Raw genomic sequence first — 18,160 nt, 5'->3', positions numbered from 1 at the left:
ACCATCACCGCAGTGACAGTCCCAAGTGGACAGTGCATGTGTGTCTTGCTCAGCTCTGAGTCCCCTGGGTAGAGCACAGCAGTGCTAGGCCCTCAGTAGAAGACCCAATCAGTATGTGCAGAACAAGCGAATGATTGGGTTGAAAGGGACAAGAAGGCTGGGTGCGGTGTTCACGCCTGTAATCCCAGCACTTTGGGTGGCAGAGGCAAGAGGATTGCCTGAGCCCAAGGATTTGAGACCAGCCTGAGCCACTTGGTAAGACCTCATCTCTACAATAAATCAAAAAATTAGCCGGGTGTGGGGGTTCATGCCTATTGCACCAGCTACTTGGAAGGTGAGAGGATCACCTGAATCCAGCAGGTCCAGGCTGTGGTGGCTGTGAGCTTGCCACTGTACTCCAGCCTGTGTGACAAAGTGAGACTCTGACAAAAAAAAAAAAAGAGAGGCTGGGCGTGGTGGCTCACGCCTATAATCCCAGCACTTTGGGAGGCCGAGGTGAGAGGATTGCCTGAGCCCACAGGTTCAAGACCAGCTTGAGCAACTTGGTGAGCCCTCATCTCTACAATAAACCAAAAAATTAGCTGGGCACGGTGGAACACCCCTGTAGTTCCAGCTACTTGGACAGCTGAGGCAGAAGGATCACCTGAGCCCAGCTGGTCAAGGCTGTGGTGGCCATGAGCATGCCAATGCACTCCAGCCTGGGCAGCAGAGTGAGACTCCAACTCAAAAAAGAAAAAAAGAAAGAGACAAGAAGACAACCAAAAGAATGTTTCTAGATTTTCTGAAGGTTTTGCAAACACCAAGAGCTCTGGTCAAGCGCCCAGAAAAGTGACACGGCTTCAGGTGGGAGAATTCAGGTGGCTACAACCCACCTGAGGTCAACCTATTTTGGGGGCTTTTAACTTCCTGTCCTCTCCATGCTCCAAGGACTCAAGAAATAACAAGGGACTGAAATGCTTCCATAGCACACACCAGAGCCCGGTGTCCCCAAGCTCAGTCAAGTCCATTGGAATCTGGCTACTTCAGGATTCCTCAGATTCCAGGAGGTTCACAAAAGTACATGAAACAGCATAAGCAGGCATCACTGCCAAGTCCCATTCAGTCTTTCTCATTCTTCCAAGGACATCGTCTCAATTTAGTGTCTTTAAGCCCTTCCCTCACTTGCTGGTTTCCCTTTTTAATGAGGGGGGGGCTTTGGTAGGTGACAGGATCTAACTAGAATGGGGTAACACCATTCCTCACTATATTTATTTTATGATTGCCATCTATTTATGGTAACATTGGTTTTCCCCTTTTTCCTTCCTCATTAAATTTAAGTAAAGATTATAAGCTAGCCGGGCTCGGTGGCTCAGCCTGTAATCCCATGACTTTGGGAGGCTGAGGTGAGTGGATTGCCTGAGCCCGCGGGTTCGAGACCTGCCTGGGCAACTTGGCGAGAGCTCATCTCTACAATAAATTAAAAAAAAAAAAATCAGCCGGGCAGCACGCGCCTGTAGTTCCAGCGACTTGGAAGGCCGAGGCGGAAGAATCGCCGGAGCCCAGCGGGTGAGGCTGCGGTGGCCAGGAGCGGCCACTGCATTCAAGTCTGGGCGACAGAGTGAGACACCAACTCAAAAAGAAAAAAAAAAAAGAATATAAGGTGATTTAAAGAAAAACATTGAGTAAATAACAGCATGGGTGGTATTCAAAACAAGGCAAAAACTTGAAGGCAGCTGGGGAACAACTCCATTTTGGGTGCCACCCCAATCCTTCTTTCTGCTCCTGGGGACACAACCTGGACCTGCTCATCCTGGCTATGGCAGAGGATGGCATGATTCCTGGGAGATTGAGACAAAGCGTCATTTGTCTCAATTCAGCGCAGGGCAGACACTGCCATTTCAGACACAGTTCCTGAGACCTGAGCTGCAAAGCTCCACATGGCCACTAGGTGGTGCAGGAGGCTCAAGGAGGGAGATTCCGACAGGGTCTCAGCTTCACCCCAATCTGCTACCCTCCCCAACCAATATTCTGATAGGGAAGAAACAGAGCAAGGGGAACAGAAAACCAGTCTTCCAGGCTGAAAAAAGGTCATGGAGGTAAGCGGTATGACCACTGTCACCTGTCCTTTGGGCACATTCCTGTTCAGGACATCAACCCTGAGTCATCTTAAACCAAGTTGGAGGTCCATCCTCGCCAGTTCTCTGCTGTCTTTACACCAAAAGCCAAGGTCAGGATCGAACTAGAGGGACCAGTCTTCAAGCCCCTGCCCCTGTTCAGACCCACTCCTACAAGGATCTTCCATTGCAAGAGGCAGAACGCAGCCCCTGCTCCCCCACGCCTGACCTTGGGAGCCTTCTCCATCAGGCATAATTACCTTTGTTTCCCAGCATTTAGAGAATATTCATCCACCAGCTTGTCATAGTTTGTCCTGATATCATCCAGACACCCGTTGTCCCCAAAGGCTCCCCACTCCATGTTGATGCACATTTGCCCGCTGTTCCCCTCCACCATCTCCACGTTCTTCATTTCTTCCATGTAGCAAGCGTTGCTGCCGGTCCCTGGAACACACGAGAGGCAAATGAGGAGGAGCCGTGACCCCACACCCGGGAGGTCTCACTACTGGGGACTGAGATTACAGAGAGGAGGTTCTTTTATGGTGTGAACAAAGTAACAGTTTTGCTTTCCCAATGCTTTCCAGAAAAACTTCAAAATATAAATGGAGAGTCTGAGAGTCTCTCTGAGAATCTGACAGCTTCAGAGAGCATCTGATTAAGTTATACCAAAAGCCTTATGTATTTACCTGTCTAGGCAGGGCTAATTTATTTTAATAGAAGGTGGCCTTACAAGAAAGGAATGTAACTTCAATGGTGAAAGTTTAGACAATATTTAGATTGAAATTAAAAAGATAGATACAGGCTGGGCTCGGTGGCTCAGCCTGTAATCCTAGCACTTTGGGAGGCCAAGGTGAGTGGATTGCCTGACCCTGCGGGTTCAAGACCCGCCCAAGCAACTTGGTGAGACCTCATCTCTATAATAAAATGTAAAAAAAAAAAATTAGCTGGGTGTGGTAGCGCATGCCTGTAGTTCCGGCTACTTGGAAGGCTGAGGCGAGAGAATTGCCTAAGAACAGCCGGTAGAGGCTGCGGTGGCCGGGAGCATATCACTGTCTGGGCAACAGAATGAGACTCCAACTCAAAAAAAAAGATAGATACACACATATTTATATTTTTATCTCAGACTTCTGCAGAGTGGATGATTCTCATGAGAAAAAGGAACATTTCCCTGGGTGCACCCACACACTGTACACCTGCAGTCTGGCATATGCTTTCCAGGGGCTCAGGTGCCTCTGATTTCCATTCCTACACTCCCTAGAGCAGAGTTACCCAAAGTTTAGCAAGGGCCAGGGTAGAGCCACGAACTTCTTGCTGTTCCAGCCCATGAGGAACTAAGAAGTTGAGACCTTTGCAGTAGTTTTAATTGCCAGGACATCCAAGCTTGTGGTCACTGAGCTTGTCTCCCAGAACAGTCAGACAACTAACCAAGAAGTCCTTCACACAGAGACTGCAACATGCACCTGAATCTCACCTGAGGTGCCCGAGATCAGATTCAGGAGGCCTGAGGCAGGGCCTGACACCCTACATTTCTACGAACTACTGGGATGGTGCTGATGTTGCTGGTGCTGGACCATCCACCCACCCTAGGTGGGATGTAGATGAATTTTCATCAGAGGGACACAATGGCACCCTCCCAGGCCAGACCAAAAGGGCTTTGGTAGTTTTCATCCTCTTTGAAGGAATTCAAGTAGAATTCAAAGACTTTAGATAAGTGGATTGTTTTTGTTCTCTCAGCTCCCTTTCACTAGAGATTAAAATTGAGAGTAGTGGAGCTCCAGAAGTGGAAGGTGAGGTGAGGGTTGCAAAGAAGACTCAACCGCATAAACCATAGTTCTTGTCCACAGGAGTCCTGAGCAAACACACCACCAGCAGCTCACTCAGTTGATGGAGGAAAGAAAAGTGGCTTTGAGTGCGGCTGGAGCCTGGGGCCAGGAGCCTGGGGACAGGCAGGAAGGTGGGGATGCTGCTGTGTCACTCCAGCTTTGCATTTCTTGCCTAAGCCCATTCATAGGCAGAAGGGAGGGGCTGGGTGGAGAAAGCTTTGCAAAACAAAAGAAGAAACAAAGCCCAAAGCCAAGCCCCAAACAACCTTTCACCAGGAGCTGCTCCTCCGGTTTTGTTTTTTTTTTGAGATTCAACGGAAGCGTGAAGTGGCTTAACAATGAATGAAAAGGTCTTCCTGGCACCAGGAGGGCAGTTGCTATGGCCTCATCCCAAACTCTAGAAACTCGGCAAATGGTCTGTGGGCGGGTGCCAGCCCTCCCTGTCCAGGGAGTCTGTAGATGTTGGCTAAGAGGCCTTTGGGGTCCTTCCCAGCATGTCCTGACACCAGGAGCAGGGTCAACAGGACAAATGGTTTCCTCACAGCTCAAATCAATATGCTTCAGAATGGTGTGTTCACGAGGCCCAGCCCCCTAACGTGCTTGGACTATCAGGGAACATTCTGCAGAAACAACAGATAACCCTCAGCAACTCCCTTCAGTGGCCGGGACCACTCACTAACTGACAGCTAGAGGCAAAATGGCGCCCAAGATCATCCCGGCTTTTTCCAGCTCTAAGCACAGCCAGGAGAGGAGGTGGTCTATGCTTCCTTTCTGGCCTCAATGCCTTCCTGGAGCCCTTTCATACAAGCCCCATAGAGCTACCACGCTTTTCAGGACAGCTCCAAATACCTGTCCCCACCCACTCAAGTCATGTGAGTCCTCGGAGGCCTCCCTCCTGGAGTCCCTTCATTCTTGACAGTCTGATCACAAGCAATGTGTAGCACTGTGGGAATGTTGGGGGGTGGGAGTAGGGGGGGAGCCCCTTGGAGAGCTCTTCAGCCCTGCCTAGCACTGAACTCCGGAGGTGGTCGGGGTGGTGCTGACAGATAGACTGCCCCACACAGGACTGAGCTGCTGGGTGTCCACAAAACAGGAAATCCCCAGCCTTCCCCTCCCGGAGGACAGAGACCTTCCAGGACACCCACCTACAATGAGTCCAACCTCACAGGTGGGCTCCTCATAAGCACAGGTCATCATGGTGCCCACCGTGTCGTTGACCACAGCCACCACATCCAGGTCAAACTCCTTTAGAAAGAAAAGGGACACAGCTTCAGGGATGGGTTCACCGTGCTGCACACAGTCAAAAAGTCACTAGTGCTGAATCTAAGATCATTTTCTTACTAGCCAACAAAAAGGTCATTAAATGCTCTTTCACTGACTAAATGCCTGCTGTGAATGCCACATCTGAAACCTGAGATCTAAGGAAGGGAGAGTATTCTATCCACTGTACAGATGGTGCTGAGTGCTAGAGGGAATCATGGAATGGGAAAGACGAGGGGAAATGGCCTTTCAGAAGGCAAAATGCAGATATCAAATCTACCTTTTTGGATTTGGTCCATCAGAAATAGTCATGTGGCAAGGTACGGTGGCTCAAGCCTGTAATACCAGCACTTTAGGAGGCAGAGGTGAGAGGATTACCTGAGCCCATGAGTTCAGGACCAGCCTGGGCAACTTGGTGAGACCGTATCTCTACAATAAATAAAAAATCAGCCAGGCATGGTAGCGCACACCTGTAGTTTCAGCTACTTGGAAGGCTGAGGCAGAAGGATCACCGGAACACAGCAGGTTGAGGCTGCGGTGGCCGGGAGCGGCCATTGCACTACAGTCTGGGTGACAGAGTGAGACTCCAACTCAACAAAAAAAAAAAAAAGAAAAAGAAATAGTCACACAGGTGCACAAAGGTACACATATGAGGATATTCACTCCATGACTTGCAACACCCAGAAAGAGAAAACAACTCAAATACAGATCTAAAGGGGCTATGTAAATCACAGTTCAAGTTTCCACTGGAATCCTATGCAGTCAGGAAAAAGAATGAGGTTGGTGCATATGCAGTGACAAGAAAAGATACCTGTTTTGTATTAGGTGGAAAAAAAGCACACTGTAATATTGTATAGATGGCATGATTTCCATGAAAAAAATGCATGCGTGTGTGTTGGTATATGCACGGGAAGCAAGCCGGAAGAATACATACTACCATTAAAGTAGTTGTGAAGGGGAGGGAGATGGGATTAACGGTAGCAAATATCTGTCTGGGGACAGGGAAACGCCTCTTATCAACAGGGTGCCTGAATGAAACATATTTGTATACCTAACCCTTAACTGTACCCCACAACATCATAATAAAAAATATTGATTAAAATTTTAAAAAAAAAGTAGTTGTGAAATGAGAAAAAATAGACTGGCAGGTATCTTCCCAATAAAATATTAGATGTTGTCTTGCATGCCCTCCCAGGTGCAAGTCACCCCTCTTTCAAGGACACTTATTGCAGCCTCCCTGACTGCCTAGGTATTTGTCTGCTCTTTAGACTGTCATCTGGACTGCTGCTTTTCAAAAAATTTCTTACTGACTCCTTTGCTAATTAATGAGTTAAGCAAAGTCTTTGGAATTTTTCATTTTATATTTTTTCAATGCACTCCAGCCAAAGAGCACCAGAAACACACCTGCAGTCAAACAAAGTTGGGCTCATTGACTCGCTGCAACACAGGAGAACATACCCTATGGGGCATCTCAGAAAGTGTTAGAAAGAAACTATTTTAAAAGCTGGGAGACTGGTTGCAGTGGCTCATGCCTGTAATCCCAGCACTGTGGGAGGCAGAGGCAAGAGGATTGCCGGAGCTCAGGGGTTCGAGACCAGCCTGAGCAACATGGCGAGACCTCGTCTCTACAATAAATCAAAAAATTAGCCAGGTGTGGTGGTGCATGCCTGTGGTTCCAGCTACCTGGAAAACTGAGGAGTAAGGATTGCCTGAGCCCAGCAGGTTAAGGCTGCGGTGGCCATGAACACGTGACACTGCACTCCAGTCAGGGTGATAGAGTGAGACTCCAACTCAAAAAACAAACAAAAAAAGTTGGGTTGGGTCTATGTTGCAGTTTTGAGGAAGGTTCAAAGCTTTGTTCTTTGGGGCTTTGTTCTAAATTGGACACTGCCAGGAATCAGGGCAATTCTGCGATTATGTTCTTAGTCCTGACATGAATATTGAGTGGTCTCTTTCTTGCCTAAATCCATCATGGCCGTGAAGGGGTTGTACCTGATTATCTGCAATCTGTACAATGGTGCACTCTGTGAAACTGTGTTCAACAAGAGGGCGCCAAGGCCTCACTGAGAGTGTCAGGCTGTGCCCAGATGTCAGGGGCTGCTTTTCTCTTTTTCTGTTTGCACGAAACTCATGATTTTACTTTTCTAAAAAAAAAAATCATCCCTAGCCAGGTGTGGTGGCTCACGCCTGTAATTCCAGCACTTTGAAAGGTGGAAGCAAGAGGATTGTGTGAGCCCAGGGGTTTGAGACCGTCCTAGGCAACTTGGCAAGACTTCATCTCCACAATAAATCAAAAAATTAACCAGGTATGGTGACATGTGCCTGTGATTCCAGCTACTGGGAAGGCTGAGGCAGAAGGATCACCAGAGCCCAGTAGATCGAGGCTACAAAGGCCATTGCCACTGCCCTCCAGCCTGGGTGACAGAGTGAGACTCTAACTCAAAAAAAAAAAAAAAAGAAGTAATCCTTTAACAATACAAAACAATAAACTATGGTTTTGTTTCTGGCAGCTGAGTGAGGAAATAGGAAGCTTTTACTATCTAAGTCACATGCTTATGTATTGTTTGAAGTACAATTTTTTTAACCTCCCCAAAAAAGTACAGATTTTTATAACATTCTTCAATAGTTACCTCTCTCCTTTTTACCGCCTCCCTTAGTAAGGTGGCTACATCATTCCCCACACAGTCAGTTGCCTTAAAACCCTTTGTCCAGGTGATCAAGATTCCCTGAAACACAAAAGGTATCAGGAGAGTCCTGTGTAATTAACCCAGAAGCACAGAATACAAAATTTCCCACCCTCCCTCCTGAATCAACAACTGTTAAGGACTTACAACAATGAAGACAAAGTTCCAACATTTGAAGTACAAATTAATAGAATATGAATAGAACTCTGCAGGGCCACCCCCTCCTCATTGTCTTCACAGGGGTCCGAAATAATCCTCATGTCACAGATGGAGAAAATGAGGCTCATAAGGTGAACAGCTATGTCTGAGTCCACTCAGCAAACAGCAGTACTGCACAAGAACCCAGATTCCCTGACCCTTAGCCTGGTCCTGCCACTGGGATAACCAACCAGTTCCCCTGAAGAAAAGTCCACCAACAATATAACCGAAGGAATGCAAGATCTTAATAACACTGCTACTAGCTAAAGTATCTTTTAGGTTTCACTAGACTGAAGTTAAAACACTTGCTGGGAAATAAAGTGCCCTAGGCGTGTTCTCACTATGAGGAAAACAAGGTGAAAGTATAAGCAAACTGCTTTTAAAAAAAAAAAAAATCACAGGCCGGGCACACCTGTAATCCCAGCAGTTTGGGAGGCAGAGACAAGAGGACTGCCTGAGTCCAGGGGTTTGAGACCAGCCTGGGCAACTTGGTGACACCTCGTCTCTACAATAAATCAAAAAATTAGCCAGGTATGGTGGCGCGCACCTGTAGTCCCAGCTACTTGGAAGGCTAAGGTGGAAGGATCGCCTGAGCCCAGCAGGTAGAGGCTGCAGTGGCCATGAGCATACCACTGCACTCCAGCCTGGGCAGCAGAGTGAGACTCCAACTTAAAAAAGATTAAAAAAATCACGACCTTTAAAAACTTAAACCAAAGAAACCCAACTTGATATAGATCCGACTGCTGAGACCTAAAAAGGCATTAGAGGAAAAAAGTTTCAAGTCAGCAACATGACTGGATCAACTGGTTTAGAGAGACAGGTGGCTCTACCAGGCCTAGTGCTGCTTAAACAAGCCTTAAACCCTGGCCTGAGGCCCACCTCCAGGGCCTCCATCCTGGTGCCATCCCCACCTGTGACACACAGAGCTACCTGCAGCTCTTCCGACAGGCTTGGTCTTGCCTCCATGACTCTGCACCTTGGTTCTTTCTGCCCAGAATCTGTCCCCCAGCCCCACCCTCGGCTCTTACCACGTGATACGGGTGCTGTGAATATAAGGGCTTGGCTCCCCCACTAGACTGAGGGCCCTCTGAGACAGAAGTTATAACCTTCAGCTCTGAATGCAGCATTTAGTACTCAGCAGGTGCTCAAGCCCTGATCTTGGCCTGTTTCATCCCATTTATTGAACATTTATTATCTCTCTGGCACTGTGCTAGGGCGTGTGGGGACACAGGTTCTTGCTCAGGGAGCATAACACTAGCAGAAAAGAAACAGTCACTAATAACTAATTGTGTAAGGAATGTTGTAACCAAGGCAACAATCAAAGGAACAAGGGGCACAGTTTAGCCTGGAGGACCAGGCTTCCCAGAGGAGGCGACTGCTTTCCAAGATGAAGGAAGAATGGAGGCAAGTTTCCAGGATGGATTGGAGGGTGTGAAATAAAGCCTGGCTGGGCGTAGTGGCTCATGCCTGTAATCCCAGAACTTTGGGAGGCGGAAGTGAGAGGACTGCCTGAGCCCTGGGGTTTGAGACCAGCCTGGACAACATGATGAGAACTCGTCTCTACAATAAATTAAAAAATTAGCTGGATATGGTGATGTGGCCTGTAGTCCCACCTACTTGGAAGGTGCAAAGATCCCCTAAGCCCAACAGGTTGAAGCTGAGGCAGCTATGAACATGCCACTGCACTCCAGCCTGGGAGACAGAGTGACACTCCAGCTCAAAAAATAGAAAGAGAAGAAAGCAAGTCATCCTAGATCAACCCACTGTGACATGTTGTTAGCCAGTTCTAGACATCTAGGGATGACACTGAGGTTGGAGAAGGTCTCAAGAGCCAGCCCACCCTGGCCACAGGGGAGTCAGCACTGCCCATCCATCTGAGGATAGAGACTTACCGCATCCAGACTTGTCTGCTTGCAGGGAAATGAGAAAGTGAAGCCTAGAGGCATCCTGGGGCCTTTGATCCCCATATAGTCCAGGAAGTCAGAGATGCAGGAGACAATGTGGTCAAACAGCTGTAGGAGAAAAGAAAGGATGGCCCATGTGCCCTCCATGGTTTCATACTTTCACTGCACATGGACAAGTGTGTGACTATGTGCACATGTGTGCGCGTGCATACACACATGCAGACACATGCAGAGTGAGCCCTCTCTCTCCAGATCTTCCCAGCCACCGGAGAGTCATAATTCAGGCACAGCTGAAAGCGCCTGGTGCTTTGGGACCATGGGTCACAAATGCATGGCTGTAGGTACCATGCAGAGGATATTGGTCATCAAATGGCCACCAATGCCACTGGCCATGTGAGTGATGTATGCATTCCGTGGGTTATAAAAGCAGATCTGCCTCACCTCCTCTCCGGTGCCCTGCATGATTTCAATGGGAATGGCATAGATCTTGTTGTGCATTTCCACTGTTCTCTTTTTCCCACTACGGATTTTCACCAGCAGGACGCGGAAATTTGTTCCTCCAAGATCCAGGGCCAAGAAGTCGCCGTTCTCTGTTACAGTGAAGAATATAAAGAAGGTGAAAAACAGCTAAGTGCCTCTTGGCAGCAAGTAACCCTAAGACTCCAGACTTTCAAGGGAGAACTCTCATATTGAATACAGAGGGAAGCTGTAACTCCTGCCTTTAGTACAGCACAGGCTCAAAGCAGGGGTAGGCATTAAATCCCTGACCACCAAAAACTGTGAGCCACACTGGAAGGACAGGAGGCCCCACGGGCGAACCACCTATCACAATAAGCAAACTTCATCGTGATTACTAAAAAGCCTAACAACAATGCCCCAACTTCAGAAAAACCTCAAAAATTAATAGTCTATGTCAATATGTGGAATATTTGCAAAAATGGCACCATCATTCCCTTCCCTGTACTACCCATCCTTCCTTGCAATATGACTATGCAATTCCTCCCACCAAAGATGGGGTTTATTTCTTTCTCCTCCTCTTGGATCTGACCCAGCCCTATGACTTGCTCGGTCAACAGAGTGTGGCAGAAGCAAAGCTAAGCCAGAGCCCAGCCTTTGAAGCAGACTTTGAAGTCTTCCCCTCTCCCTCATGGATTCTGCTACTACCACGTGAGTGGCCCACCGAGACACAGGCCTCGGCACCCCTCGACACAGGCCTCGGCACCCCTTGACACAGCCCAGCTGACAATTGCCAACATGTGACAGAGGCTATCTGAGATCAGTCTCCCAACTGATTCACAAGCTGCAGATCAGGAATGAGGCCCTAATGAGCAGAACCGTCCAGCTGCCCCACAGAAATGTGAGCAATAATAAAGGGTGTTGTTTTAAGCCACTAAATTCGAGGATGGTTTATAATGCACTAATAGGTAACTTACACACAGGACAAACTCATATCACATATTCAGGACCCACCCCAAAAGTTCTTCAGGGTCCCCATAGTGCTTAGTTCCAATGAGAACCACTAAGGTTAGCATCAAAGGTTGGCTCCTGTTCTCCAATCAGCCTGGGTGTGAAATGCTTAGGTGCTCGAATGCCTCACGCATACCCTGTCAGGATTTAAGAGGGATGCACTGGGTGTTGATCCTTTTCTGGCTTATTATGTTTGTGAAGGTCTATTCGGTGCTGTGGAATTTGCCCAGCTTTTAAGAGAACATCATTTTTTTCTTTCTTTCTTTCCTTTTTTAATAGAGACTAGGGTCTTGCTATGTTGCCCAGGTTGGTCTCGAACTCTGGGGCTAAAGCAACCCTTCAGTCTCAGTCTCCCAAAGTGTTGTCATTACAGGTATGCGCCACTAAGTCCAGCCAAAAATACTTCTTTTAAAACCACTTGCTAACTCTGAGCAGGGCTATGATTTTAGAGATAGTGCTTGCCTGGGAGTTCCGACCAAGGGAATTTAACTGCCCCATGTCACACATACATGACAAATCAGTGATAAAAATGGCCCACACCTGTAATCCCAGCAGTTTGGGAGGTGGAGCCGAGAGGATTGCCTGAGCTCAGGGTTTTGAGACCAGTCTGATAAACATGGTAAGACTTCATCTCTACAATAAATCATAAAATTAGCCAGGCATCATGGCGCATGCTTATAGTTCCAGCTACTTGAAAGGCTGAGGCAGAGGATTGCCTGAGCCTAGCAGGTCAAGGCCGCAATGGCTGTGAGCGTGCCATTGCACTCCAGCCTGGGCAACAGAATAAGACTCCAACTCAGAAAAAAAAAATGGATAAACTGAAGTTTGAGTGAGGTTCCACCTCTTGCAAAATCATGTATCCTCAGTGCAAATGCATTCACTGGAAAATCCAACTTCCCTCAGGCCCACTGTGACTCAGTCCCTGGCACAAGCAGGACAGGAATGTCAGCCCCCATCAGGCCCTCACCGGTCCCATCCGGGGTACTCCGGACGAAGGAGGGCAGCATCTTGACGACGGCCTTGTCGTGCGTCTGCTTCCTCAGCCCCAGCTCCATCTCGGCTCGCATCCTCCTCTTCACCTCTAGCAGCATCTCCTTGGTGAGGCGGAAGTGGGCTAGGGTCTCCTCTATTTGCCGGTGCTGCTCGGCCAAGCGGTAGGCCACTGCCGTCACCATGGCAGCCCCCTTGCCACTGCCGCTCTCCGAGAGGAGGAAACGCACATCCGAGTCAGGCACCAAGCGCCTCAGAGTCTTGTGGAAACGCCGGGAATACCTATGAGTGGCGGGGGGTGGGGCAAGACAGGGGAGATGAGATGTGCCACAACAGCTGGACTGAGCAACTGTCTGCTGGGGACCTCTGGCTCCGCTATCTACCTACACTCTCTAATTCCGGTTTCTACACTTTCTTTTTTCATTGCACAACATATATATCCACTGCAGAAAAGTCAGCAGATGCAGACAGGTAAAAAGGAAAAGTGAAATCGCCCATAACCACATATAAAAAGAAAAGCTATTCATTATTATATGAGGATAGGATACAAGAACTTCAAGATCTAAGAAGACTTTGTTCTCCACGGTGACAAGAAGATAATGCAGGACAATGGACAAAAGTGCAAGGTCAGAAAGTCACACAGATGAGAAAACAAGGGTGAATGTCACCACTTCCACGCCTGTGACCTTGGATTAAAGGAGGGTCTCAGCAGCTGGACGACAGTGATGCCGAGGGAACAAAAACGAGCTCATGAAAATGCCTAGATTAAGTAACTGGCACCGAGGAATTATTATTATTATTATTATTATTATTCCACTCATTTTTTATTTTCACTTGACTCTTTCCCTCCTCCCAAAAGTCTGGAAGTGGGTTCTTAGTAGCTAGAAGAGGGCTTAGGACAAGAGTGAGACAGAACTTTCTCAGATTGTGTCTGAAAAATCTGTAAGAATGGAAGGCTACCTACAAAGGAAACAGGAAAAATGGTTTGCCAAGACATTAACAGTGGTCAACTCCAAGGGGTGGGGCTGAGAATGACTTCTATTCTCTTTGTGACTTTTTGAACTATTTAAAACTTCTAAGCAGGGCATGGTGGCTCGCTCCTGTAATCCCAGCATTTTGGGAGGCTGAGGTGAGAAGACTGCCTGAGCCCGAGGATTTGAGACCAGCCTGGGCAGCATGGTGAGACCACGTCTCTACAATAAATCTAAAAATTAGCTGGGCATGGTGGTTCCAGTTACTTGGAAGGCTGAGGTGGAAGGATCGCCTGAGACCAGTAGTTCAAGGCTGCAGTAGTCATGAGCATGCCACTGCATGCCAGCCTAGGCAACAAAGTGAGACTCCAACTCAAAAAAAAAAAAGATGCAAGCCATGTTCTTACTGGACAAGGAGGCTTTTGTAGCTAAGGTCAGACAGCATGGGCACCGGCTGAAGCAGCCAACGGACCTGAAAGCAGCATGGTGAATAAGCCCCTCCTCACCAAGCATCTGAGAGCCACTTTAAAAAGTAACATCAGAGGGTTTGAGGGATTTTAACAGAAACTTCCGAAACAAGAATGTGAGCACTGCACCTAGGACCCAAGCTCCACTGGTGATGAAGGCCCTCCTGATGAAATGTGGACAAAATGCACACACACTCCACCAAACAGTCCTAACAGCTATAGCATCTCTATCCCTAAACCTAACCCTAACCCTAACTCTCACCCTTACCCTAACTCTTTGGAAAAGTGGGATGATAGCAGAGTGCAGAAGCAACACCAGTAAGGATCATCTAAGGGTGATGCTTCCCCAGTGGGCAACTCTGACCTTTCTGCCCACAACTTGGTATTGTCTTATCTGCCAAAAAACACTTGCTGGGTGCAAAAGTCTGACCTCTGGAGAAGGCCCCTAACCCCAATGGGTACAGAGTGCCAATGACAGCAAAGGGCAGACTCACTGTGGGTGCGTCTTGTAAAGAGACCCGTCGACACCAACCGTGGTCCGCAGCCTGGGCGTGCCTTTGTTATCACGTAGGCGGTTCAAGATGGCGCCCAGTGTGGCAGCCACCAGATTGGCCGAGCGAAACGAGACAATGGTGCACACGTGCTGGACTGACACACAGTCGTCGTCAGATGGCTCCACTCCCAGGCGTGTCAGGATTTCTTTGGCATTGTGGAGGCCTTCCTTATTCCTGTAAAGTTAGAAGTTGACACTTATGCATCAAGGATCCCATCAGGCAGTGCTAAGCACTGAGGCTCAAAGGTGTTGGGAAGGCAGAACCCTACTTACCACGTATGTGTGGCGTGGGATTAAGGCTGTCAAATGCCTGAGAAGGGTTCTCCTCCATAAGAAATACCGGGTAAGGCCAGGCGTGGTGACTCAAGCCTGTAATCCCAGAACTTTGGGAGGCCAAGGCAAGAGGATTGCCTGAACTCAGGGGTTCGAGACCAGCCTGAGCAACTTGGTGAGACCTCGTCTCTACAATAAATAAAAAAAATAAGCCGGGCATGACAGCACACGCCTGTAGTTCCAACTACTTGGAAGGTTGAGGCGGAAGGATCACCCAAGCTCAGCAGGTTAAAGCTGCAGTGGCCGTGAGCATGCCACTGCACTCCAGCCTAGGTGACAGGGTGAGACTCCAACAACAACAAAAGAAATACCAGGTGGTAGTAGGAGAAACTACCAGGCTGGGTTATGACATTCCAGACCCACGGAAAGAACTGGGAGGAACAACCACGTGGCCTCTTGAACAAGTGGAGACACAGCTGCTTCCACACAGGGCTCGGTGCTCCTGAGGCCCAGGGCCCTCTCCCACTTGTGGGGTCTGGATGCTTACACCTCCTTCCTTAATGTTTCTCAGGCAGATTTAAATTTTCTGCATACATGCTTTGTATACCTTTGTTTGATTCATTCCATAGTACTTTATAGTTTTGTTACTATCGTAAATGATGCCTTTTAAAAATATGTTTACGGCCGGGCTCGGTGGCTCAGCCTATAATCCCGCACTTTGGGAGGCTGAGGTGAGAGAATTGCCTGAGCCCGCTGGTTCAAGACCCGCCTGGGCAACTTGGTGAGACCTCATCTCTATAATAAATCAAAAAATTAGCCGGGCGTGGTAGCGCACGCCTGTAGTTCCAGCTACTTGGAAGGCTGAGGCGGAAGGATTGCGGGAGCCCAGCAGGTCGAGGCTGCGGTGGCCGGGAACGGCCACTGCACTCCAGTCTGGGCGACAGAGTGAGATTCCAACTCAAAAAAATATATATATATGTTTACACACACACACACACACACACACACACACCCTCTTTACCTCTGCAGCTGTTCTGTAAATCTAAAATTCTAACAAAGTTTATTTTAAATACATATTTTAATTATTGCTAACAGAATACAATCAAACTTTTCTATCTTATCTCCAGACATCTTTCTAGCCTCCCCTATTATTCTATTCATTTGTCTATAGCTATTTTGGGGGTATTCTATATAGGTATTTACCACTTGCAAATAATGACAGTTTCAACCCCTCTTTTTTGAGTTTTATGTCTTTTCTCCTTTTTTTCTTTTTTTTAAACACCAGCAAAGACTCTCTGAAAGAATGTGTGGGGGAGGAAAGAGGGGGTTCAGGCACAAAAGAAGTTTGGGAAATAATGAGTCAACCAAAGTGAACTAAATCTTCTATAATATGCTCATGAATACTGTAAGTCTGTATTCTTTTTATATTTTACACTTTTTATTATTTTTATTGTATATCTGTATTTACTGTATTGTGATATTGTAAAATGGAGGATAAATGTGCAGTATTTCCCAATCCTATTGACCACAGAACCCTTTTCTCAAGAACGTCTAATTATCATCTTGAAGTCACTAGAGTTCCCATGAACACAGTCTGGGAGGAGGTCCTGATATACTAAGGGGGAATTCCCAAGAATCCAGGCCCCCGGCTTGGCCAGTTCCTTGCTCACCAACAGAATTACTGGCTTCCTGGACTCTAATCTTATCCTCAGCAAGCACACACACATGCTTGAGAGAGAGAGTGACAGACAAACAGAAAGACAGAGACAGAGAGAAAGAGAAACAGATAGACAGAGACTTGGGGAGGGGTGGGGAGAGGAAGCTGCTTTTATAACTAGACAGAAAAATCAGCTATGAAGTGTTTGTTGCTAACTAGATTGTTCTTTAACGAATCACCACCAAGTGCCTGCAGGGAGACAGCCCAGGATGGGTCAACAAAGACGGAGGTGACACTGACCCAGAAAGCCCTGATACTTTTGAGGGAAAAGTCCACCAAACATGGACTTGAGAGGCAATGAGGAACCTATCTCTCTGTTCCTTCCCCGTTACCCCCAGAAAGTCTTGAGGGCATGGTACCTACTTTTCGATGGCTGACACATCACTGGTATTAAACTTCCCTCTGGTGAGCAGCTCTGGGGTGATCCGCCCTTCAAACAAGAGGCCCTCCTTGGCCATCTTGACCAGGATCAGTCGAACCAGCTCCCCCAAGTACATGCCACTGACCATCTTCTCAAACCTGTAGGAGAAAAGCACATGAGCACTTGTCAGTCCTTCCTAGGAACCCAGCACCAGGCAATGTATGAGGCCCCTTCCCTCATACATTGGGAAAAGGAGGGAAGGGGCACCACCTCACTCCACACAAGCCCACAGCTTTGTGGCAGGCAAGACCACACTCTTGTGTGATTCAACAAGGAGACGGGATGGGAAGCTGACACTGGAGAGGACAGGTCATTCAAACCTCATATCTGTGCCTAGGAGAACACCATGGAGCAGGAGTGATCAGGGAAGGCTGCCTGGAGGCTGGGGAACAGTAGGATTTAGAATGAAAATGACAAGGAGGCCCCAGACAGAAATGAGCAGAGTATAAAATTGTATACTATTTCCTTTCTTCCTTCCCTCCCTCCTTCCTTCTTTAAGAGTCAGCTCTCTGTTGCCCAGGCTAGAGTGCAGTGGTATGATCACAGCTCACTGCAGCCTCAAATTCCAGGCTCAAGAAATCCTCCCGCCTCAGCCTCCAGAGTAGCTGGGACTATAGGTGCACACTACCATATCCAGCTTGTATGCTGTACTTTTTAAAGGATTTTCACCTCTATCACTCTATCAGGGACACCTCAAGCCCTGTGGTAAGGAGTTGGTCAGGAAGCATTCTCCCGACTTTCTAGCTTAGAAAGGGTTAATGTCTTCATGCAAGCCACTCCCATGGGGCACTGTCAGGACATTTGTTGGTCACCTTCCTCACATCGATTTTTCTCCTCCAGCCAAAAGGAGTAAGATTTGCCTTGAGAAACTGATCTTACCATAAACTACAGGGGTGGACTTTTAGTAGCTGAAAGCCAATCAGCACATTCCACTGCTCTGGCCTTAGTCAGGCATGGGCCAATCACAGAATGAGCTTGCTTTCTCACCCCTTTGGAGAGGGTAGGCTCATAACTGCAGCAGCCACTTTGAGCCCGATGCTGCAGGGGGCGGGCAGCCAGGTGGAGCCTAAGGCCCAGTGGAGAGCCAGCAAGACCAGGGCTCAATCCCATATCTGAGCCAGATTCAGCTGCTGAATCCTGGCTGGCCAAGGGCCAGAAGGAACCCATGGGCAGGGCAAATCCAGGAGGCAGGCCCACATCACAGTGGCCGGCTTCTCTGAGGGAGCCCAGCTGGCACGCCCAGAGCTGGCTGTGACACAGCAAAACAATCTGTTCCAGCCAGAGCCTGCCTGGGAGCCAAGGATGCTGCTGGGACCTGAGCACCCGGCCCTCGTCTGTC

General features: G+C 48.1%; 1 protein-coding gene across 5 annotated transcripts in view; it reads right to left on the bottom strand.

The window, feature by feature from the left end:
• The window catches only part of HK1 (hexokinase 1), an 87,767-nt gene that overhangs the window by 6,697 nt on the left and 62,910 nt on the right, over positions 1-18,160 (bottom strand). For all 5 annotated transcript variants that reach the window (XM_021706492.1, XM_021706493.1, XM_008073097.1 and 2 more), the window contains 8 exons: positions 16,764-16,919; positions 14,352-14,585; positions 12,397-12,701; positions 10,404-10,552; positions 9,951-10,070; positions 7,807-7,902; positions 5,062-5,161; positions 2,354-2,537 (listed from right to left, as the gene is read on the bottom strand). In XM_021706492.1, the coding sequence (XP_021562167.1) occupies positions 2,354-2,537; positions 5,062-5,161; positions 7,807-7,902; positions 9,951-10,070; positions 10,404-10,552; positions 12,397-12,701; positions 14,352-14,585; positions 16,764-16,919 (1,344 nt within the window). The remainder of the gene's footprint in view (positions 1-2,353; positions 2,538-5,061; positions 5,162-7,806; positions 7,903-9,950; positions 10,071-10,403; positions 10,553-12,396; positions 12,702-14,351; positions 14,586-16,763; positions 16,920-18,160) is intronic.

Source organism: Carlito syrichta, unplaced genomic scaffold (assembly GCF_000164805.1).
Source record: "Carlito syrichta isolate Samal-C Ts95f unplaced genomic scaffold, Tarsius_syrichta-2.0.1 Scaffold315646, whole genome shotgun sequence".
Classification (NCBI taxonomy): Eukaryota; Metazoa; Chordata; class Mammalia; order Primates; family Tarsiidae; genus Carlito; species Carlito syrichta.
The sequence above is the reverse complement of the archived record's forward strand: the minus strand, read 5'-3'. Positions and strand labels throughout refer to the sequence as shown.